General features: G+C 40.0%; 1 protein-coding gene across 1 annotated transcript; it reads left to right on the plus strand.

Moving 5' to 3' along the window:
* The first annotated feature begins 2,530 nt into the window (after positions 1–2,530).
* On the plus strand, positions 2,531–22,570 carry LOC139310172 (L-amino-acid oxidase-like). Its single transcript, XM_070934334.1, has 8 exons — positions 2,531–2,539; positions 4,694–4,805; positions 10,852–11,066; positions 13,375–13,487; positions 14,860–15,061; positions 18,101–18,169; positions 20,873–21,006; positions 21,769–22,570. The coding sequence occupies exons 1-8, from the start codon at positions 2,531–2,533 to the stop codon at positions 22,568–22,570; spliced, it is 1,656 nt and encodes a 551-aa protein (XP_070790435.1).
* Positions 22,571–23,900: the final 1,330 nt, after the last annotated feature.

Here is a 23,900-nt window from a genome sequence, read left to right on the forward strand (position 1 = left end):
AGAGAGATGGAGAGAGTGAGAGAGAGAGAGAGAGATGGAGCAGAAAAACTAGAACTACTGAGCAAGGGGAATTACTATTATTTGTATACTATTGTAAGATCACCTGCTACAGGAAAAATACCATGCATTGCATGCAAACCTGGCCATAGTTTTATCTGGCTTTTCTTTTTAGATATTAAGTGACTTTTAAGTGATCTTGTTTTGGTGTTGGATTCTTTACTTTGATGCCTTGTTTTGTGTGGTGAGTTCTAGCAGGAAGGAGTGATAGAAATTGTAAAAAAATAAATTATTCTGAGTAAGGAAAAGACAATCCATTAAGTAACTCATGGTTATAAAATGTATACATTTAAGAAATGAACTCTCCAGAAATCTGTTGAAGTTGTTATTGATACTTGAAAAGAAAATTGATAAACAACTCTTATGTTTCAGAAAACAGCACCTCGAAGAATTACTCCATTTTATAAAATGTAAACTCGCACTCAGGGTCTTGAAGTATTATCCCTATTTCAAAAAAATATACCTTTGGGCTTTTTCCAAAATGTGTTATTTATTATATATTTATTATTTAAATTTGTATACCGCCCTTCTCCCGAAGGACTCAGGGCAGTGCACAGCCAAAATTAAAATACATACAATACAAAATTTAAAATAATTTAAAAGCAGAATTAAATCGAATTTGCTTCCCAAAACATTAAAACCCATTACCCTTAAAATAACCCATTAAAATTTTAAGCCAGCCCAGCTTGCTGAAATAGGAAAGTCTTCAAAGCTCGACGGAAGGTCCGGAGGTCTGGGATTAGTCATATTCCTGGGGGTAGCTCGTTCCAGAGGGCGGGTGCCCCCACAGAGAAGGCTCTCCCCCTGGGGGTCGTCAGTCTGTGGGACCGAGTTGGCCGGTGGGAGGTTATCGGTGGCAGGTTATCGGTGTTCCCTGACTGGGAATCGAACCCAAATCTCAAATGTTTCTCCCCAGCCTCAACTTCCTCGCAACCGCCATTGCGCAGGCGACAATACAGCAGCCTCTCCGTTTCCAAAAAGAGCTACAGGATTTCTATTGCCCGATCATACCCGCAGACTGTTGCTCTCTTTTATTTAGCAAACAGCTCGAACACCAAGCAACACTCGATTTAGGAAAAACGGGAGCCAAAGAAAGCCAGCAGCCCTGCAGATATCGCAGCTGAACCTCTCGTTCCGGCGAGGGTTGATTTAACAAGCTGTAAATTCGCTCTTGTCTCAAGGGGGGGAGCGGGAGCGGGAGGGGGCAGGTAATCCTGAGGCAGTTCTATGGGCCATTTGGTCCCCTAACATGAATGGTTGAGTGAGTTTCGTTACCTTCTTTTCTAAAGAGAGAGAAAAGGTGGATTCAGGATTTAGGATATTTTTGAACCAAAATAAGATAACGAGCCAGTTATCCAGTGCATGGCAACCAAAGGCTCTCTAGCCTCTCCTGGAACGCACATGGGAAATGATTTTACTGCTAGCCCATTGGGTTTTTGGTTTTTTCCCTTCCTTAATTTGCATCCTTTCCTAAAGAAGAATCAGCCCTGACAGTCCTTTGGAAGGACAAATATTGAAGCTGAAGGTGAAATACAAAACGAAAGCAAAAGGAGAAGGAGACGGGGACAGCAAAGAATGCAATGGTTAGATAGTGTCATTGAGGCAATGAGTATGAATTTAAGATTGCTTTGGGGAACAGTGGAAGATAAGGGGGGGTGTTAAATTGGGTGATTGAAGAGGGAGGACTCAGAGTTCCAAATAAACAGCTCTTTATTCTGCAAACAGATACAATACAAACTCTCTGCCTGTCCGACATCTTGCCCTTTAAAGGGGAACTGCCAGACAGCTCAACCAATCAGATTTACTTATTTTCCCGCCGGACAGGCAGACCTGAGTGAAGACTACGTTCCTTGGCTTGACTCCTCATTAGCATACATAACGTGGGGTGGGGGGGTTGTGCTATGGTCCGTGGGGTCGAGAAGAGCTGCGCACAATGTAGCGACTGAATAACAACAAAATTTGCCTCCCTGCATTTCAAATTCATTATTCCGTGGTTCTGAAATCTGGGACCAAGAGAGTTAGCTCTCCGCCAATATAAATTTGATTTATATGCCGCCCTTCTCTGGAGACTCAAGGCGGCTTACAATGCGTTAAGCAATAGCCTTCATACTTTTGTATATTTATACAAAGTCAGCTTATTGCCCCCACAATCCGGATCCTCATTTTACTTATCTTAGAAAGGATGGAAGGCTGAGTCAACCTTGAGCCTGGTGAGATTTGAACATGCAGTAATTGCAGGCAGCTGGCAGCTAAGTGGCTACTTAACAGCACTTTAGTCTGCTGCGCCACCATTATGTTCCATCAATTTAATGGAATGACAAACCATTAAATTTTCTTTATCTTAATTATAGCTAGAATACCACAACAGGATTTTTCAAATCTTTCCATCATTTATTTTTTTCTGATTGGCCATATATACTGGTATGACCTCTATTTTTCTAAAGAATCCAAGCTATTAAGTTCGAAACCCACTATGGACACAGTTAGAAATATATTGTATGACCTCTCTTGCATCACGTCAGAAATTGTTCTGTATTTCCTATATTAAAGTTTGCAACATATATTTGGAGGGTATTGGAACAGATGTATAATTTTGACTCTTATCAATATACTAAATTTATTTTCGAATAATCCCAATCTGAAAATTGAAGGGGGAATTTGGAGGGAATTCACAGGACATTAATACTGCAGCCTTTCTCAACTGGGATTCTGAGATTTTTTTAACTTTTCACATTGAATTATGCTATTGCTCACACTGATGGACATTTTTAAGTGCTGTAACTTAGCTGCTAGCTCTTGTAAAACATGTATTATCTAGGTTAGAAGTTAACTATATTGCAATGTTTTTATATTTTTGTGATCTTTATGCAGACGTTTTTCAAGTAAGATTTGAAATTTATTATAAGGGTTCCTCCAAGATAAAAAGATTGAGAAAGGTTCCGGTAAATCAGTGTTTTTCAACCTTGGCAACTTCAAAATGTGTGAACATTTAACTCTCAGAATTCCTCAACCAGATTGCTCAATCAACGTGATTGATCACGTGTTTTAAACTATTTAGATTATTGCAAGAGGAATTAGGATGTGAAATGACAACTGAAACTTATTTTCATTTTACACTTAGGTCCAGATATATAAGCAGCATCTAAAATTAATTCTGTAACTCTCTGAATTAATATGTTCTTTTCATGTGTGTTCCTCATGGGTGTAAATCCAAAAGAGCTGATTTCCTTGTTCCTTGTTTTATGTATAATTAGAATGGGAGGGGAGGATAAAAGTGTAGGCGAGAAGGTTAGGGTATAAAAGCATTCTCCAATGCATCCTCTCGACATGTGAATCAAAGTGTTTTGAGCACTTTACATAGCATCAGTAAATCTTCTTCCAAGCATTGCCATTGACAGTCTCTAAGCCAACAAGATGAAAGTCTTCTGTAAGTACCTTTTTGCCTAAGACTCACTAACTGAATTATGGCTTGAATGGAATGTATTATTTAATATATTATGGCTCAAAGCATAGTCAGGCAAATGTTTAGGATAGATTAGACATTTTTAATTACTGGTTCATCACACAATCAGCCAGATGTTCAGACTGGATTTGGCATTTTTGTCCACTTATCAAGTCCTTCCTAAGGACCTGGGATAGGCAGATATTGATGTTTTATGATGTTAGAGCAGGGGTGTTAAACTTGCGTCATCATGGCATCATCATGTGACATATCGGGACTTTTTCCCCCTTCGCGCCACGGGCTGCGAGTTTGACACCCCTGTATTAGAGGTATTTACACAGGATGTCAGCTGTTCCAAGAAAAGCTGCCTTTTGCAATTGACTGATGGTGAATTTATCCATGATGATGATCATGATCATGATCATGATCATGATGAAGATTAGTTCACCACAATGTGAAGTCAAAGGTGTATTATTATTTATTCCATAATTAGATTCCAAAATTTCATAATCTTTTATCATTTAAAATCAGTTGACATTTAATCAAGTGGTCAAATTTATATTAATGAGATGGGTTACAGTCAATTTGCCTTGATACATTTCTAATATTTGTAGTAATAAGAGAAGAGCATACTAAAAACTAGTAAGTTAGATTTGTCACAAAGTCTTTGGTGGTACAAATGACCTCCCTTAACCGCCACTTACTCAGTAACCATTTGAAATTATGAAGGTGATGGTCAAAGGAAGTTATGACTCATGCTGCCTAGAACTACTTAAAACTAAGGAGAAATTTCCTAACAGTTAGAATAATTAATCAGTGGAATGACTTGCTCCAGAAGTTGTGGGTGCTCTGACAATGGAGGTTTTTAAGATGACATTGGACAACCATTTGTCTGAAATGTTATAGGATTTCCTTCTTAAGCAGGGGGTTGGACTAGAAAACCTCTAAGGTCCCTTCCAACTGTTATTCTGCCCAGAGTTACAATTTTGCCGCAACCCTGCCGTTGTGTGATAAAATGTTGAGCCCTTGAAGGCAGGCAGCATAAAGCAGAGGCAATAATGCCCTTCTCCAAGGCACATGAGCTTTGGAAAATTATGTGATTGTCCCCACCGCCCAGCCCTCTGATCTGCTGGACACTCCGGGCACTTTGCTCCTGCTGTTGAGAAGCCCATGCAGGCCGATCTGATGCTTTAGAAGATTTTCAAAGTCCTGTTGGAATTGGCTCCAAGGCAGCTTTGGGAAAGGAGGCCTGGTGCATTGGATAGGCCACATGAGCCTCTCAACAGCAGGAGAAAAACACCTGAAGGTAAACTATGTGTGGCATATTCTTGGGAGCGCTGGGTGATGGGGGCAAACACGCTATTCCCCAATGGTCAGATGCCTTGGAGAACAATGCGAGCTGGCATTTCTGAGGGGCAATGGTGGTGCTAGGACTAATGTTGGGGCCTGGGTAGTGGCAGCAGGCTGAGACTGCAGAAGGCCCTAAGGACATGGACTGTTCTGCTTGGTGGACTCGATAAGAGAAAAATAGGCGGATATGTAAAATTAGGCAGCGCTCCTTAGAAGCAATGGTGGCACTAGGGCTGAGATTGAGGCCTGGATGATGGCAGTTCACTGAGACTGCTGAAGGCTCCAGGCTTCTACTTCAGGGCTAGGCCCAGTGCTTCCACCGAAAGCGCTGCACTGCAAGGCCAGACTGGGGCGGCTTATGCTATATACTGCATTGCAGCATCTCTCCAGCTCATGCTTGGTCTGCCCTCGGCCTCTCAGGTCCTGCCCCATCCTCTGAGGCATCCCTTGCATGCTCACTTACAAACGGTAGGAATGAGATTGTTCCATAGGTGCTTTTTCAGGAGGCAACTGGACTTTCTTGTTTTCTCTTTGAAGACGTTTCGCTTCTCATCCAAGAGGCTTCTTCAGCTCGGAGTGGATGGTGGGAACGGAAGATTGCTGAAGAAGCTTGTTGGATGAGAAGCAAAATGTCTTCCAAGAAAAAACAAGAAAGTCCAGTTGCCTCCTGAAAAGGCACCTTCAGGACAACCGTGACCTGGATGACTGGGAATCTCCATAGACTTTTAGGAATGCGATTGTTGAGCAAAGCAGTCATATGGGCATCTCGCTTAAGGACCGCAACAACTCACAACTGCAATTCTGATCTCAGTTGTGGTTGTAAATTGAGGACTACCTGTAAAAAATGAAAAAGCCATTCTTTGATGAGCATCAACTGAACAAGGGAGAACTTAAAAGTAAAACGGCTCAGCAACCTGTTCACAAATTACATTTCAGATAATTGAATCAAAATTTTAGAGTGGTGGTTCAAGCTGAGCTAGAAAAACAATCGTCAGAGAAAACATTTAATCATCTGCACAGTGTTGTACCTGCTATTTTCAGACTCTGTTTCCCACATTTCCAGTTTTACGTCGAAGAATCAAACCAGTCTTAGAAGTCTTTTAATGCACCCATATATGTTACAGTTCTGTTAATAGGGTAAATAGAGTTTAAAGGATGTTATTTATTTTATTTTTATTTATTCATAGTCATTTGAGGTCACTCATAGCCATTGACATATCTGTCCTCCAGTTTGGCCATGCATCTCTTCCAGGATTTCTCAAGCTTGGCAACTTTAAGAAGTGTTCAACTCCCAGAATTCCCCAGCCAGCTTGGAATTCTGGGAGTAGGAGAATTCTGGCAGTTGAAGTCCACACATTTTAAAGTTCATAAAGTTGAAGAACTGATTTATTCTGTTAAGTAGATTATTCAGTGAAAGTCAACCTAAAACATCCACTAAGCTTCATGACTGGAGGCTATTACCTCTAAGGGACAGCTACTTAAGTGGGAATTCTGCTTTTTTTAAAATTTCTTTTCTCTTTCCTTTTCTTTTTTCTTCACCCTTAGCCTTTTGCCTATGTCCTTTGTGCCCAAAAGCTGGAATCAAGTGATCCCTGCAGCAGATCCTTTTCACACTGAATTGAATTAGGATCTTGTTTTAAATGGGATTTTTAAAGGTTATTTTGTTATATAACGATTTGCCTTCTTGTAGTTGGACCCTCCAATTCTATTAATTAAATTTTATGTATGAATGTAGAAACTTGTTCAGTAAGGCAATTCTAATTGTTATACAAAAGCAAACTCTTGAAGTCAATGCAACAAAAGGACAATAAGCTACGTAATAAAATAAATACATAATTACAATTAAAAGGTAAAGATAAAGGTTCCCCTCACACATATGTGCTAGTCATTCCTGACTCTAGGGGGCGGTGCTCATCTCCGTTTCAAAGCTGAAGAGCCAGCACTGTCCGAAGTTGTCTCCGTGGTCATGTGGCCAGCATGACTAAACGGCAAAGGCGCACAAACGCTGTTACCTTCCCACCAAAGGTGGTCCCTATTTTTCTACTTGCATTTTTTACGTGCTTTTGAACTGCTAGGTTGGCAGAAGCTGGGACAAGTAACGGGAGCTCACCCTGTTACGGGGCATTAGGGATTCAAATCGCTGAACTGCAGATCTTTCAATCGACAAGCTCAGCGTCTTAGTCACTGAACCACCGTGTCCCTATTAATTATAATTAAGCACTACTTAATTAATAGAAACTGAATAACTGCAAATCCCAAAGATCTTTATCTTTTAATTACATTCTGACAATGTTTCTGGGCTTTGTTGAGGGACACTGCATCCAAACACGGGTGGTGATTAGAGTCAAAAGTCAGGAAAAGAATTTAGACAGCAGCACATGAGGAAACAGGGTGGGGAGTGCAATTTAGAATTACAGATTATAAAGTTTCTAAGATGAAGAAAACAGAAGTCATAACCACCCTTTATAGAAATTATCTTCCTCAGGGCTTTTAGGTAACTTCCCCAGGTCTGACATATTCCGGGCACCTCTAATGAAATTCTTTTAAGAAAGCAGTTGGGTTTCGGCATCAGCAGCAAGAAGGAACAGTCATCATTTCAGTTCACAGTCAGGTCATCAGTTGGAGCCTGCAGCGATTTTCTGGAAAAGTTCAAGACCTTCTTTGCGTTTGTGGCCAAATGCCATCTGACTTTGCTTATAAAGGGAGTGAGTATGTGACTGAAGAAGCTAATTGCATAAGCAGCAAAACGCTTCAAACCAAAAAGAAAAGAAATCCAGTTGTCATGATTCAACTTTCAGACTTATAAAGGGAGTTTTTTAAAAACGCAGAAGGCATCCATCTCATGGAGGAGAGGAGACGGGTTAATTCCCAGGACTGAAACAAACATGGAGAAGGAATGTAGTTATTTTTTAACTTGGAACGCTTTGATAGAATTGCTTTGAACATAGAAGGAAACACGTCCAAGGAAACAATGTGCATTCCACATTGGGATGCTTTGGAAAAACATTTGGAGCAATCAGCAGTCCTAGAAAGCTGCACCTCTTATTTTAGAATGGAATGGAATGGAATGGAATGAGAATAGAATAGAATAGAATAGAATAGAATAGAATAGAATAGAATAGAATAGAATAGAATAGAATAGAATAGAATAGAATAGAATAGAATAGAATAGAATAGAATAGAATAGAATAAACAGAGTTGGAAAGGACTTTGGAGGTTTCTAGTCAAACCCCCTACCATTTCAGACAAATGATTGTCCAATCTCTCCTTAAAAACTTCCAGTGTTGGAGCATTCACAACTTCTGGAGGCAAATTGTTCCAATTGTCAGGAAAATTTTTCTTAGTTCTAGGTTCTGAATCAGTAATTGTGCTGCTTTAATGATACAATTTATTAAAACAGAGCCATCTTTTTTACACCCAGACAATAGGTTGAGAATCCTACAGGCTTTCAAAAAGGCAGAGAAAACCTGGCTCTTTCCCCAAACCTTTGGATTAGGATGAGCAAAAATTCCAATTTCCAAGAGCTATATAGATGGTCCTCAGCTTACAAATGAAATTGAGCTGGCCATTTTCGTCATAAGTTGTGACATTCATAAAGTGTGGTTTTTCAGCTTTTTTTGCAGTGGCCATTAAGCAAATGCCACTGTCATTATGCAAACTCATTGTTTGTTATGCGTTGGTTTTTCCAGGAACCAGAAGTAAATGCCAGTTTCCAGGAAAAAAACCACCGTAAATCGCAGTCACTGCAAATGATCCTAAATGCAGGTTTGTTGCTGAGTGCCCAGAATGTGGGCATGGAAATAGGCAGATGTTGGAACTTTGAATCCAGCTCATAAGTCCCTTTTTTGCTGTCTATCATAACTTTGACAAGGACTACCTGTAGTATATTTCAGTTCCAATCTACATTTAATTGTTTCAATTTTTGATGTGTGCTGTTTTCTTTTGTGTTTTATGCTTTTTGTATATCTCCCAGAGTCTCAACTCTTTCTGAGTTGGACAACCTTCCATATCAGTGCTTTAAATAAATAAATGTGGTCTGCAGGTAACATAAAATCCAGATGCCTTTGAATCTTTTCTGAGAGATGTCAGTAAGTGTTCAGTGTAAGGAAATTTTTTAAGACAAATATTCCCAACTTTGTTTAACCAGAAAAGGGATATTGATTAACAGCTCAATGAAAATATCAGCCCAGATGAATTGAATGCATGGGATTTGTTAGGAGAAGAACTGAAAATATAACTGACAGTATGATAATACTTTTGGACATATCTGTGAAGGAAACACACTTGGTATATTATGTACTGTTCTGACTATCACTCCTTAAAAAGGGTAGCATAAAGCTAGAAAATAGTTGTGTTCAAAATCAATTAGCATCAATACATAGGCAGTTTGAATGACAGTGCTGGAGGAGTGTCAGAGTAGCCAAATATCCATTTGGCAAGAAATACGTTGAATAGAACGATGTCTTGAATTCTGTAATCTTTGCAGAAATATAGGAATCAGGATTGTCCCACAAATCAACTTTCAAGTATTATACACTAAATGGCACATCATGAGATGTAGCCAATCAGAAATCGTCCAAGTGGCGTAGCAGCATGAGACCTAGCCAATCAGAAAACCTACAGATATAACAGGATAATAGAATTGGAAGGGACCTTGGAAGTCTTCTAGTCCAACCCCCAGCTCAAGCAGGAAACCCTATGACATTTCAAGCCAAATGGTTGTCCAAACTCTTTTTTAAAACCTCCAGTGTTGGAGCACCCATGACTTGGAGGCAAGATGTTCCACAGATTAATTGTTCTGTCAGGAAATTTCTCTTTAGTTCTAAGTTTTCTTCTTGATTAGTTTCCACCCATTGTTTCTTGTCCTGCCTCTGGGTGCTTTGGAAAATATATTGACCCCCCTCTTCTTTGTGGCAGCTCTTTAGATATTGGAGCACTGCTATCATATCACCCCAGTCCTTCTTTTCATTAAACTAGACATATCCAATTCCTGCTTCTGTTCTTCATACGTTTTGGCCTCCAGTCCGCTAATCATCTTTGTTGATCTTCTCTGCACTCTTTCCAGAGTCTCAACATCCTTTTTATCTCATGGCAACTAAAACTGGATGCAATATTCCAAGCGTGGTCTTACCAAGGCATTATAAAGTAGTATTAACACTTCACATGATCTTGATTCTACCCCATCCAACCCATCCTGAGGGTACTAGGTGATAGAAACCTGACATAGATCTACTGGTATATATTTGGAGTTGTACTTTTTCTCTGATATAGCATCCATGCCAACCTTCCTTAACCTGGTTCCTTCCTCCATAAGGAAGATAGAAGCCTATCACAGGCAAATGCCTGGTCTTACAGCATCTGGATGGATTTTGTTTCTGTAACCCAATTATTAAGAAATATTGTGGCTGAAGACAAAGGAAAAGACTTTGGAAGCACACTTTTTTCTTCGTGTCTTTTCTATCTGCCAGTAAAAACCTGAAAAGATGACAGGGGAGTTGTCTACAAATGGAAACATATCCGGGGAAGCACTAACATCTATTTGAGCAGCATTTTCAGGCCAGATTAATTTCTTTTTAAGTGTTATAACAGCTACTTGAAAGGATTATCTTAAAAAAACTAAGCAAGTAAGAATTTGAATAGGAGTCCACCAAGAAAATCCTTGGATAGTGGAGTAAATTGGGAAGCAAAAACCCTTCAAATTGTAACCCCTTTCCCACTGTTGCCAAGAAAAGAAGATGTTAAGGAGTTAAGGTTGAAGAGGACATATTTGTTATCAGATCCTTTGTGTGACCAGAGAAGCGGAAGGAATGACTGCGTGTCCATTTTTGCTTGTTTTATTGCGGTTTAGATGTAGTGTAAGAACTCTGGTTAGAAGTTAGTTCAATGACACACATAAAAGAATGGGACAAATGAACAGAGCAAGAGGCAATAAATCCAGGATAAGAAAAGCCAGGAAAATGCCACCCTCATACATATTCCATTTTTGTATGTGTTTTATTCAGTTATTTTCTCACTGCCATTCTTGGCTGCCTTGGGAAGCTGTGCAGATGACAGAAGCCCCCTAGAAGAATGCTTCGAAGGAGCTGATTATGAAGAATTTCTAGAGATCGCCAGAAATGGTCTGAAACAGACATCAAATCCAAAACATGTTGTGGTTGTAGGTGCAGGAATGGCTGGGCTTAGTGCAGCCTACGTTCTTGCAGGGGCTGGACATAAGGTAAGCCATTGAAGAATTACTTTAGAATGATGCCTCTTAGTCCCAACTCTTGGGTAATCCAGAAGGATAACATGATGGCACCAAAGGCCAATGAAAGGTCTACTAGGATTATGAGAGCTGCATTCTCCCCTCCCAGGTCCCAGAAATTATACTTTAGAGCAAATCAGCCTGTTTCTATCACAATCCTGAGTCTAGACCTCGTCTGAAAGGGATATAGATAATCCACTTCCTCTATAATCCTATATAACTAATATCTTCATCCTTTTCAACAACCTTCCTCACAATGGGAAGGTGGTAGACAGTGCAAAAGTCATCACACATAGCCAAGTCAAGAGAGTTGCTTTAGGAGAGAAGTTCAAACCGACCGCCCTATTTAAAGACAATGGCATAATAACTTCCCACAATAAATCATTGACTACCTCCTAAATCCAGCCACCTATATACCCACCTGGCTGCTTACAAGAGCCAGGAAGGTCCTGGATCTAGCTGAGAAATGGAAGAATTTATGCTACAGAGAACTCAGTTCATTTCCTTGGGTTCCACAAGCTCAAATATATCCCAAATCATAACGCAAAAAGCTTCCTTCCCTTGATCTTGTCCAAATGGCATCCAAGAATAAAAATCAAGCAACTATCTGCAAAAATCCCTGCAAACTCATATGTGCCATTGCAGATGGCCTGTTGTAACCACATTTTTTAATAAGGGGTTAGGTCACTCTGAATGGGTTATCAATCAGAAAATTCCAAATGCAATAAGCACAAAGAAGTATTAATGAGTTGCTGTTCTTAGTGGCAGTGACTCAAGTGTGGGTTCAAAAACACTTAGTAATCTCTAGTTTTACTTTTGTGCTATTTATGCTCTAAGAATGTCTTCAGTTGCTTCATTCCTGTAGGAACCTGGAAAATGAAAGAGTTGCTTGGCCTAAGAAACTGGAGAGAGACTGTGAAGGGGCAATCTTCTCCATTGCCCTCCCATCTCTAGGAATTCACAAGGTGTAAGACCAAGATGTCCAACTGATTGTCAGGATAATCCCCAAACATCCTCTGGAAACCCTGTAGATCGGGGTTTCCAACCTTGACAACTTTAAGCCTGGTGGACTTCAACTCCCAGAATTCCCCAGCCAGCAAAGAATTCTGGGAGTTGAAGTCCGCCAGGCTTAAAGTTGCCAAGGATGAAGACTCCTGCTGTAGATCCATTAGACACTAAGATGGACATAGACCATTCAAATAGGGCATCCTACCTAGCAGAGATGCAGGATAATACATTTTGACCAGAAAGTGATCTGACCACAACAAAGTGTAGAGTCTTGTGACTGAATTTGAGGCTTTAGCATAGAACCTGTTTTTGTGGCTGCAGAGATCTATCTTGATATGGGACTATGAGTTTCACAGGAAGACGAAACTCAGTTTCTATTGCACAATGACTGCAACTGTCATCATGCTGTTTAGAATACTTTTCAATAAACAAAGAAAATAAAGTTTAAATAAATAAATAAAGTTTAAATAGATTAAAACAATGAAGACAAAGAAAAGAAAAAGTCCTCCTGATTGCAAAGAATAGATCTCCTTAGATTCTAAGACACATTCAAGTGAGATATCTGAAGATGAAATGCTATTTCACCCAAAATGTTCCCTGCACAAAATAAGGGTGGAAAGCAAATCCAATGTGATAGAACTTCCAATAATCGTCAAGCGTAACACATTTCAACATTGCGGTTCTGCTATTTGAACTGCTGGGACTCTATTGGGGGAAGGTGCCTCAAAGAACATAGTGAGAAAGGTCTCTGCATGTCAGAAGGGAAAGATGTCAACTGTTGAGAACAGCAGGTACTAGAGGTGGGTTTCAGCAGGTTCTGACCAGTTCTGGAGAACTGGCAGTGGAAATTTTGAGTAGTTCAGAGAACCGGTAGTAAAAATTCTGACTGGCCCTGCCCCAATCTATTCTCTGCCACCCAAGTCCCAGCTGATCGGGAGGAAATGGAGATTTTACAGTATCCTTCCCCTGCCACGCCCACCAAGCCACGCCCACTAAGCCATGCCACACCCACAAAGCCACACCCACAGAACCGGTAGTAAAAAAATTTGAAACCCACCATTGGCAGGTACCATAGAAAAATGCCAACTTGTGGTAAGGAACCTTAGGGGAGGGAAGAGGTGCCAACAGCCATACAATACTGACATCTCAAAGCCAAATCAATCATGCTATGAAGAAAAGTCTCCCCAAAATAAGTCACAAAGCAGCCAAGCAGAGAAGTTTTAATAAGAAACAATTGTCAAAATGATGCCATGGCTTTCCTATTTGCCTCCAGGTGACGGTTCTTGAAGCTAGTGAACGTGTGGGAGGACGAGTGACCACTTATCGAAATGACATAGAAGGCTGGTATGTCAATCTGGGACCCATGCGTCTCCCTGCGAGACACAGGTGAGATGTGAGATGATCATGTTTACTTATCTCTTCTCTTTGCATACCAAGAAGACTGGAGGGTCGTGGAGGTATGTCCCGAAACAACATTGCTATTTTAGATTCTGGGAACCCAGCATTAAATTCCACATATTTGTAAGGGTAGTTCATTAGCCACTTAAAACTTGGCAACAGAACCTACAGCAATTTATACTGAGTGAACAGGATAAATGTGATGAGGCATGGAATGGAGTATTGCTGCTGGAGCATTCACAGGGTTGGTTAAGCTAATTTCCTTTAGAATTAAGAGGACAAATTAGCTGGAAATATCTAGCTTGGCTTTCAAAAAGCTAAGCAGGCCCAACCTGATATTGCTTAGTACTTGGATGGCAGACTATTAGGAAATCCTAAGACTGTAGGCTCCACGGGGAAGTCAAAAAAAGCATCCTAAAAGCCAGGGCAAATAATTGAGAATAAAACAAGTTTAATTTGGATTGGAATCATTCTGTTTGATCTTATCTTTCTTCCAAGTATCTATTCATGGGAGAAAAATAAGCCCAAATGATTTTGGCAAGACAAATGACTTGTAAGAGTTTATCAAGCAATTTGAGAGTTGTTGTTGTTTTTCTGTGCTGTTGTTTTCCCCTCTTCTCAATTGGTAGCTCTTTTTTACGGAGGGAAAAAGTTTTGTTGAAACTGGAAATTCTGGCTAAATGTGTGCAGTTTTTCTTTCTATATGTAAAGCAAAGTGAAAGAGAGACAGTGATGCTCCAGAAATCATTATCATTGGCATCCTTCAGTCTCAAGAGACTATGGTATCGTGCTCTGGAAAGAGGTCCTAAAACAGCACCTAGTGTGACTAAAAAGGCCAATTTGAGAGTGGCAACCCCTTCCACACTGAGGGCAGATACATTCTGTCCCCTGCCCAGCCCCCAGATTTCGCTGGTTCCGGAACTGCCTCTTTGCCTCAGCCTGCCGAACAAGTGTCTCTCCGAATTGGAGAAGGCCATGCTGCGTCTTTAGCCTTCAAGCTGAACGATCGGAGGTCAAGGTTTCCCAGTTGTTAATGTCCATTCCCAGAGCCTTTAGGTCCCTCTTGCAGATATCCTTATATCGCAGCTGTGGTCTCCCTCTGAGGCGCTTTCCCTGCACTAATTCTCCATACAGGAGATCTTTCTGAATTTGACCATCAGCCATTCTCATGACATGCCCCAGCCAGCGTAGACGTCGCTCTTTCAATAGTGTATACTCCAGAAATAATGCCAGAACAATTATTTCACCTTCACATTTGCATGTTAATTTTCCTGATAATCGGATACTTTTCAGTGCACAGAACTATACATCATTCTATTTTTATTTTTATTTTCACTGCTTTCTCCTTTCCTCTCCCCAGAATTATCCGGGAATATATCAGAAAGTTTGGTCTCCGGTTGAACGAATTTTTTCAGGAAAATGAGAATGCCTGGTATTTTATTAAAAACATCAGGAAGAGAGTATGGGAAGTCAAAAAAGACCCCAGCGTCTTGAAATATCCTGTGAAGCCCTCAGAAGAAGGCAAATCTGCTTCACAGCTATATCGAGAGTCCTTCAAAAAGGTTCAGATAAGTCATAAAATTTATCTTTAATCAGAAATTTATGCTATGGCTTGTTTCAAGCATACATAGATGAAAGGTACTAAAAGCATTGTCCAAAACTTGTTTCCCTATCATCCAGAGCTGTCCTGACGGTACGGTCAAAAAAGCCAAAATGAAGGCCATAATGGGGTGATTGAGGTTCTGTATTTTAATGTGCAGGGAGGATTCCCATCTTGACAAAATGATAGCTGTTGAATTCTTGATTGTTTTCCTGCAGGTGCTTTGTTACCAGACTAAACTGATCACCGCAAGGGGAGAGTGGAGTTTGTTGGCCGATAATAGATGTAGTTAGCCCCAGCAATCATGGTTGGGATGTGGTTTCTTCCTTGATAGTTCCTTGATTGGACTATTGTTTCTTCTTTGGTGAAGTTTACCTGGTCTTGTTTTGGCTTCTCTAGGTTTATTGCTAGGAAAGAATTATCCTGGGCTGATTATTTCACTTAAAATGCATAAACTAAAGTCAAGGAAGGAATAGCCCGTCTGCTTGATTTTGGCCCAGCCACCCCCTCTCTCTCAACCCAACCCGTTTCACAAGGTTGTTGTGGGAAAATAGGAGTGAGCATTAAATACACTGTCTTGAGCTGTACAAAAATAAAGGTGGTATATAAACAGAACAATAAGTAAAATTACTACTAATAAAATGATAAATTGGTTCTTATTTTAACAAATGTTATACTTGCTAGAATGCATGTATCAATACTATGTTCTTTTAATAAATCTTGCTCAAGAAAGCTCTGAGAGATCCTTGCTTAAGAATAAACCATTTTATTTCAGAGTAATTCCTAAAAACCAGCTTTCAAATGTGGGACTAAGAAAAATGGCATTCAGAAGCTAAGGCCTTAGCACCTGGGATTTCTACACCTCTTAAGGTTGTAAAGGTTGGGAAACTTTGGTCTAACCACTCCGTGCATCTGATGGATTTATGTCTTTTAATAAAATGTGTTAGTCTGAAATGATGGTATCAGACTCCATCTATCTGATTTTTAACATTATCCCTAGGTGTCTCTTGAAAATACAACCCCACTTACCATATGAAGGCTTATGGCATCCTAAATACCCCCTGAGCAATATTTAATTGCCATTGGGAGCAATTAAAAAGGCAACTCCTAGACTCATCTCCCTTTTCTGATCAGAATGTTCCTGCAACTGCTGGCCATACCAATCTCCAAGACTCACAGAGAAAGGTTAGGGGGTCGGCCACTCAACACCAATACAATCTGGTATTTGTAGCCTCAGCAGATTAAAAGATGACCAGACGTGGATAAAGTTATTCAATCAGACATCAATGGTATTTGCACAGCTCTCAACCCACTTGCCAAATTAATCCATTTTCTGAATGGGTTTCAGTTTGATACATTGAAAAGGAAATTATCTTAATGAACTATGTTTACATAAATATGGAATGGAATGGAATAAGTTTGGATTTCCCACCTATATTCAGTGGCCAATGTAAGGACCTATTGCAAACCTTCTTTTTCAGCATTTTAGTGACCATTCAAACTTTCACCGTAAGTTTGAATGGTCACTAAATAGTGGAATTGTTAACTAAGGACTACCTGTAAAAGCTATGTGGGAACCTTGATCTTTTCTAAGTTTGGTTGTTTGCTTGCATCATTACCTGACTAGGTAATATCATCAGTGCTAATGAGTGTGTGGTTTGCTCCCTGTTTACATACAGTACTGTGTCCTGCCAGTACTGGCGAAACTGTGGTATCCTCCTTAATTAGTTTATTTTTTTTCCTGCTTGATTGTTTGTCTGGTATCATTACTTACTTATCTGGGTGTTGTTTGCTGGACAGGATATGTTCTGATCTTTTTTATTTCCTTTTCAGCTTTTTTATTTGAATGGTATGTAAATGTGATTTAAGTCTATGTGTTTATTGATGGCTGCTTTGTAGAATGCCAATCTTCCAGGAATTCCCTAGCATTTTTGGATTTAGTTTGGTCTAGGATGCTCACAGTTTCCTAGTTGAAAATATGACTGAGTCAGTCTATTAAGATTAAGGAGATTGCCAATACAAGTTGGCTTGTATGCTATTGCAATGTCATGTGGTTGTAATAGTCTGTTGGCTGTTTCTGAGATATTATTGGTGTATGGTAGTGTTATCCTTTTCACAGCTTATGTCAGTTGTGCTGTGGTGGGTTGAGTGGTCAGGCACTTTTTGATAAAATTGCACAATTATCCATTTTGTTGGAAGGTGGTTCATTTTCCCAATGTTCAAGGTTGCTGCAGTGTGTTTGCACAGCTTTTCTTATGGGAGGTTAGATTGTTACTGTAATAATGGATCACTTGTTTAGTATTGGTTGTTTTTCAATAGGCTTGGGTTTCTAATTTGTCATCGTTTCCTGTGCTGTTGAGGATATCCAGGAAGGGTAGCAACAGGGGCGAAATTCAGCAGGTTCTGACCCGTTCTGGAGAACCGGTAGTGGAAATTTTGAGTAGTTCGGAGAACCGGCAAATACCACCTCTGGCTGGCTCCAGAGCGGGGTCGGGAATGGAGATTTTGTAACATCCTTCCCCCACGAGTGGGGAGGGAATGGAGATTTTGCAGTATCCTTCCCCTGCCACGCCTACAGAACCAGTAGGGAAAAATTTTGAATTTCACCCCTGGGTAGCAACATATTGTTTTTTCTCCCCATGTGAATGTTATCACTTGGAATATGTTGTTGATTGTTTCATGTGCATTCTCTACTTGTTCCTTTTTTATTATAACAAAGCTGTTATCTTCATATTGGATCCATACTTTTGGCTGTATGTGTGGGAGTGCCATAGTTTCATTATAGCGCTATAGTTTTATTATACCATACTGACTTTAATAATTTTTCCCATTTATCATAAACCTAGTTCTAATCTGTACAGTATAATAATCTATCAATATTGAGTCTACATTTGTCCTTTTTAGATGGGCTTTTTTCTTTGGTTTGATGTAATACATTTTTAACGAAATACTTCCTTTTCCTTCTCCTATGTCTCCTTTCTCCTTTCCAAATCATTCTCAGGTTAAAGAAGAATTGAAAAGGACTAACTGCAGCTACATAATAAATAAATATGACACCTACTCAACGAAGGTATTTGGATTGTGCCCTGAAACCAAGTCTCCAAACAGTACAGTTTTTTTTGGGGGGGGGGGATTTGGGGGGGGCTTCAACAATTTTAGCAAGGGGTTTTCTGCCTGATTGCTGGGTGGGCATGGCCATGTTGGGCATTGCCTAGTCAACCTCCTGCACCATGATGGGGGGGGGGGCGTTTTTGCCCTCCCTGGACTCTGGAAGCTCTCTTTGAGCCTCTGGGAGGGCGAAAATGGCCTCCCCAGGCTTTGGAGGCCCTTTGGAGGCCAGAAACTGGCCTGTTTCCGGCCTTCCCAAACTTCCGGTAGGCCCATTTTTCGCCCTCCCCGAGCCTCTGTGCACACCCTGCACTTACCTGCATCCAAAATGGGCCGCGTTGGGACTCCTGGGAGGGGTGGGCGGGGCAGGGCGGGGCAGGGCCAGCCAGGAGTGGGATTTGGGGGTTCTCCGAACTGCACAGAATCTTAGCTAGAGGTTCTTCTGAACCTCTGCGAATCCTCAGCAGCCCACTCCTGGCGAGTCATCTTTAAGATGTATTATCATGTTCTTCTTACAGTATTATTAGAATATGAGACAAATTACTTACTGAGCCTGAGAGTTTCAAATACTAAAACAGATTGCAATCCAAAGGGCAAGATGGCAGTCAATGACAATGGTGTCATTTGAAGATCCACCTGTATTTTTATGAGGTTTTTATTTTGCACATGCAACACACCTGTAGTAAAAGAAGGAGCCTGGTGGACCAGTGGACTAAAGCGCTGTTAAGTAGCACTTAGCTGCCAGATGCCTGCAATTACTGCAAGTTCGAATCTCACCAGGCTCAAGGTTGACTCAGCCTTCCATCCTTCCGAGGTAGGTAAAATGAGGACCCAGATTGTGGGGGCAATAAGCTGACTTTGCATAAAAAAGAACACCGCCTAGGGGAGGCTGAAAGCCCTACTAAGCAGGTATATACAAAAGTATGAAGGCTATTGCTTAACGCATTGTAAGTTGCCCTGAGTCTCCGGAGAAGGGCGGCATATAAATCGAACCAATAAATAAATAAATAAATAAATAAATAAATGAAAAAACAGGTTGGAGGGACCACTTTGTCATGCAGGATTGATGGCAAGTGATTGTGTCTCCCCTAAAGCCACACAATGGCCTTCTTAAAAAGAATCCAAGCCTGACTCAGACACAGCCAGAGATAATGCCTGTTTGGCCTATTTGAACTAAGTTCTTGAAGTGAGAATTTGAGACTCCCCAAATCAATTTGAATTCTAATTACAACATGCTTGCCATAAAGCATCACAGTTGATGACAAATGTAGTAAAGCACAACAAAAAAGTCATTAAGGGCATCACAGAAGTACCAGATTTTCATTTTAGGACATATAGTAATTACATTACATGCTTAACTTTTCTTTGCTCATGCTGGCTTATCTCTAAACTGGCTAACAAGCATTCTGTCTGGACTGAGACACTTGGACTACAGTTTGTAAAGGATTTGGTCTAATGGAGAGGGTGGCCATATTATATTTAATGAATGAGATGGAATATAATTAGTTTAAATAGCAGGCTACCGTGTTGACTCACTGACTGAACAATCCCCTTCTGTTTTGTCCTCCCAAATTCTGGGTCAGAATGGCCAATACTTTCTTTTTTGTGGGTAGATCTTAATAGGCATATACACTTTCATGAGTGTATCATTAAATTAAAGGTATATATGCAAAGTTAAAGTAGTGAAATGCAGGCATATACATGGACGCATAACAACAAAATTTAAAATATAGACTACCTTCCTATTATAACCCTGCTTGAGATTTCCCCAGGCATTGGTCATATCATCTCAAGCTTTATCCCCTTTACTAAACATAATGTAAAGGTAGTCCTCAACAGCGGTGGGATTCAAAAATTTTACTACCGAATCTGTGGGTGTGGCTTGGTGGGCGTGGTGTGGCTTGGCTTGGTAGGCGTGGCTTAGTGGGTGTGGCAGGGAGAAGATACTGTAAAATCTCCATTCCCTCCCCACTCCAGGGGAAGGTTAGTGCAAAGTCCCCATTCCCTCCCGATCAGCTGGGACTTGGGAGGCAGAGATACCACCTCTGGTCCTCAACTTAAAACAGTTTGTTTAGTGACTGTTTGAAGTTACAACAGCAGTGGAAAAAGTGACTTATGATTGTTTTTCACACTTATGACCGTAGCATCTCTGTGGTCATGTGATCAAAATTCAGACACATGGCAACTGACTCCTATTTATGATGGTTGCAGTATGCCAGAGTGATGTAAATCACCTTTTGCGACCTTCTCACAATCAAAGTCAATGGGAAAACCAGATTCACTTAACAACTGCAGTGATTTCACTTAACAACTGTGACAAGAAAGGTCGTAATATGGGGGGAAACCCATTTAACAATTGACTTGCTTAACAACAGAAATTTTGGGTTCAATTGTGGTCGCCAGTCGAGGATTATCCGTAAATTGCTTTCAACAAAATGGAAGTTATTTAAGAGACAGATTATTCCCCTGGAGGTCATTAAGTAGAACAATAACAGAATGATTCTGCTTTGTGCTTAAACCTCTAACTCAACATCTCCTCAGAATTAGAAGAATTTGTCCGATTTGCAGCCCACCAGTTTCAATCTGAAATCAAGCTCCTTGCTCTGAAATGATGTTTTTGAACAATGTATTGCAGATGAATTTAAGGATTTCTCTCCCCAAACAGGGGTATCTAATTAAAGAAGGAAATCTGAGCCGCGGAGCTGTAGATATGATTGGAGACTTACTGAATCAAGATTCTGGCTATTACGTATCTTTTATTGGGAGCCTGAAAAGTGATATCTTCTCTAACGAAAAAAGGTAAGCAAACCTATATCACTTGGATTAGATGACTTCCTCATCATTGTCCCAAATATTCACACAGTCAGTTTCTATATCAAGGCTTGTATAGTATTTGCTTATCCAAACTATACACAACTCAATAAGAACTAAATTGTTCATTTCAGCTCAGGTATAAATATCCCTTTTTATATTCTCCCTCCTCTCAGATTTATGGAATCATATTTGACAGCTATTGCTGAGTAGACAACTTGAGATAATGCCATCTTCTCTTTCAAACATAAAATGTGTTTACATAAAATACGTTAAAAATGTAAAATTATTTTATCAGTGTATATTTTTCTGGGATAAATTTGTATAGATAAAATGATATTGCCAATAATTTTGAAAGGCATTTTTAAATCAAACTTATTTCATATTTCAGGTGTCTGCTTATCTAAGAATTAAACAAAAGCATTATGTTAGCAGTATCTTTTGTTTAATGGCCCTTCCTGGTGAGATCCCTGATACGGTATCACTAGATATTGTAACATTGTAAGCCGCCCAGAGACACCTCGTGGTGAAATGGGTGGCAAACAAATTTGATAAGCAAAAATAACAAATAATAGATAGCAAATTCAAAGTAAGAATAAAGCATCTTCTTTGCTTTCTATCAAATCTGCTGCCAACTTCTTTCCAGAACTGTTTTCATTTCATTGTCCTGTGACCTTTTATTCACTAATATCATTATCCAATTTTAGGAGAGCAGGTTTTTACTTCCTCTGTCCCATTTTGGTCTTGCAGATATGATGAAATTGTTGGTGGATTTGATCAGTTGCCTATATCCATGTATAAGGCCATTGCGGGAAGTGTGCATCTCAATGCCCGAGTAATCAAGATACAACAGAATGCTGAGAAAGTCAGAGTGGAATATCAAACCCCAGCAAAGACCTTGTCAAATGTGACAGCTGATTATGTCATTGTGTGCTCCACAGCAAGGGCCACCCGTCGCATCAATTTTGAACCACCCCTTCCACCAAAAAAAGCACACGCTTTGCGGTCTACCCACTACAAAAGTGGCACCAAGATCTTCCTCACTTGCACTAAGAAGTTTTGGGAGGCTGATGGCATTCATGGTGGGAAGTCCACAACTGATCTTCCATCCCGATTCATCTACTACCCTAACCATAACTTTACTAGTGGTGTTGGGGTTCTTGTGGCCTATGTCCTTGGTGATGATGCTGATTTCTTTCAAGCTCTTGATATCAAGAGCGCTGCTGATATTGTCATTAATGACCTTTCATTCATCCATCAGCTGCCCAAGAAAGAGATCCAGGCCCTCTGTTACCCCTCAGTGATTAAAAAATGGAGCCTGGATAAGTATGCTATGGGTTCTTTAACCGCCTTCACTCCCTACCAGTTTCAAGAGTTTAGTGAACCACTCGCTCAACCTGTAGGTAGAATCTATTTTGCAGGGGAGCACATTACCAAAATTCATGGTTGGTTGGACGGCACAATTAAGTCAGGGCTGACAGCAGCAAGAGATGTGAATCGTGCTTCTGAGAAGCCATCAAAAATCCGCCTGATCAGTGACAATCAACTTTAAGAAGGAGGTCAACAAAAGGAGAATTATAAACAGAGAACTACAGTCACTTTCCCCATTCTGGCAACTTCCAGATGTTTCAAACTAAAATTTCCAGAATACTAACTGGGAATTCTAGGAGCTGTAGTCCCAGGAGTTTGGAGCCAGAAGGAATTGGGGGAAGTAAGCTGATTTGGCCTAACTAGATTATCAAGTTATATCAGCCCAAACTATCTAAGAGCATTTTAGAGGAAACAAAAATAAACCACAGAATGAAAAGGATTATTAGCGTCCCACCCCAATTTGGAAAGGAAATCCTCTCAGGAAAATCTATATGTACTACTAAAACTCTAATTTCTGTAATCTTTAACAATGGCGAAACAATGCATCATAGGGCAAGAATTTTCGAACCAAAATACCTCTAATGGGCTAATTTACAAAAGGCACCCAAAATCCAGAACCCATGATTCTCCTAGTACTAAAATTTGGCAAATTTTATGAAACAATTTATGTCATTTGTTTGAAATGGTATAGCATTTCCTGCTTGAGCAGGAGGTTACATTAGAAGACCTCCAAAGTCCCTTCCAACTCTGTTATTCTGACAGAAAAATTATCATAAAAACAGCTTATGTTATAATACAAGATACCATAAAACATTTCCTGTGCTGATGTTTTACTGTGCTATAAAGTTCACCATGCACTATTTTCAAGGCAGTTGTATCTGTGAATGTGTCCCAACTTTTCAGTGAAGATAGTACATTAGCTCTGCCATTGTTCAAGTGATTGAGGAATCTAGTAAAGAACTGTCTCTAACGGGATGACCAATAAGTCATGGTTGTCTAAAGATAGGGTCCTTCTGTTGCCCTTTTCAAAAAGGAATGGAAAAAAACCAGAGAGTTGTTATTAAAAGTGGCTTTGTGAGTTTATGCTACTACTTCATTTTAAAAGATCTCCTATGTATGACCATATTTCTTTGATACGTCAAGCATCTACTGTTCCTAAGCTTTGATTCTATATTTCCTGCAACCATCAAAAATTGTCAGTGCTACAGGTTCACTGATGGGGAAGAAAACACATTATGGCATCAAGCAAGCCTGTAGACAGCCTTAATTTGTAATTTCTCCAGTTTGCAACCCTCCTCTGATTAGAGTTCTGGAAAACCAGGAATACAGAAAATGATAATAAAAGCATACATTATAATTTTCCCTGCCTCTTCAATTTTTTGGTTTGTTCGTTTCTGCTTTAAATTGGGCCTAGAGATGGAGAAATCCCTGGGACTCTAAAATGCATAAACCAGTTTAAAATATTCTGGTTTTAAATTAAAATAAAATTATTTTTTTAAATTAAAACCACT

This window comes from Pituophis catenifer, unplaced genomic scaffold, assembly GCF_029215685.1.
Source record: "Pituophis catenifer annectens isolate HBS135680 unplaced genomic scaffold, rPitCat1.0.hap2 SCAF_2, whole genome shotgun sequence".
In the NCBI taxonomy this organism is placed as follows: domain Eukaryota; kingdom Metazoa; phylum Chordata; class Lepidosauria; order Squamata; family Colubridae; genus Pituophis; species Pituophis catenifer.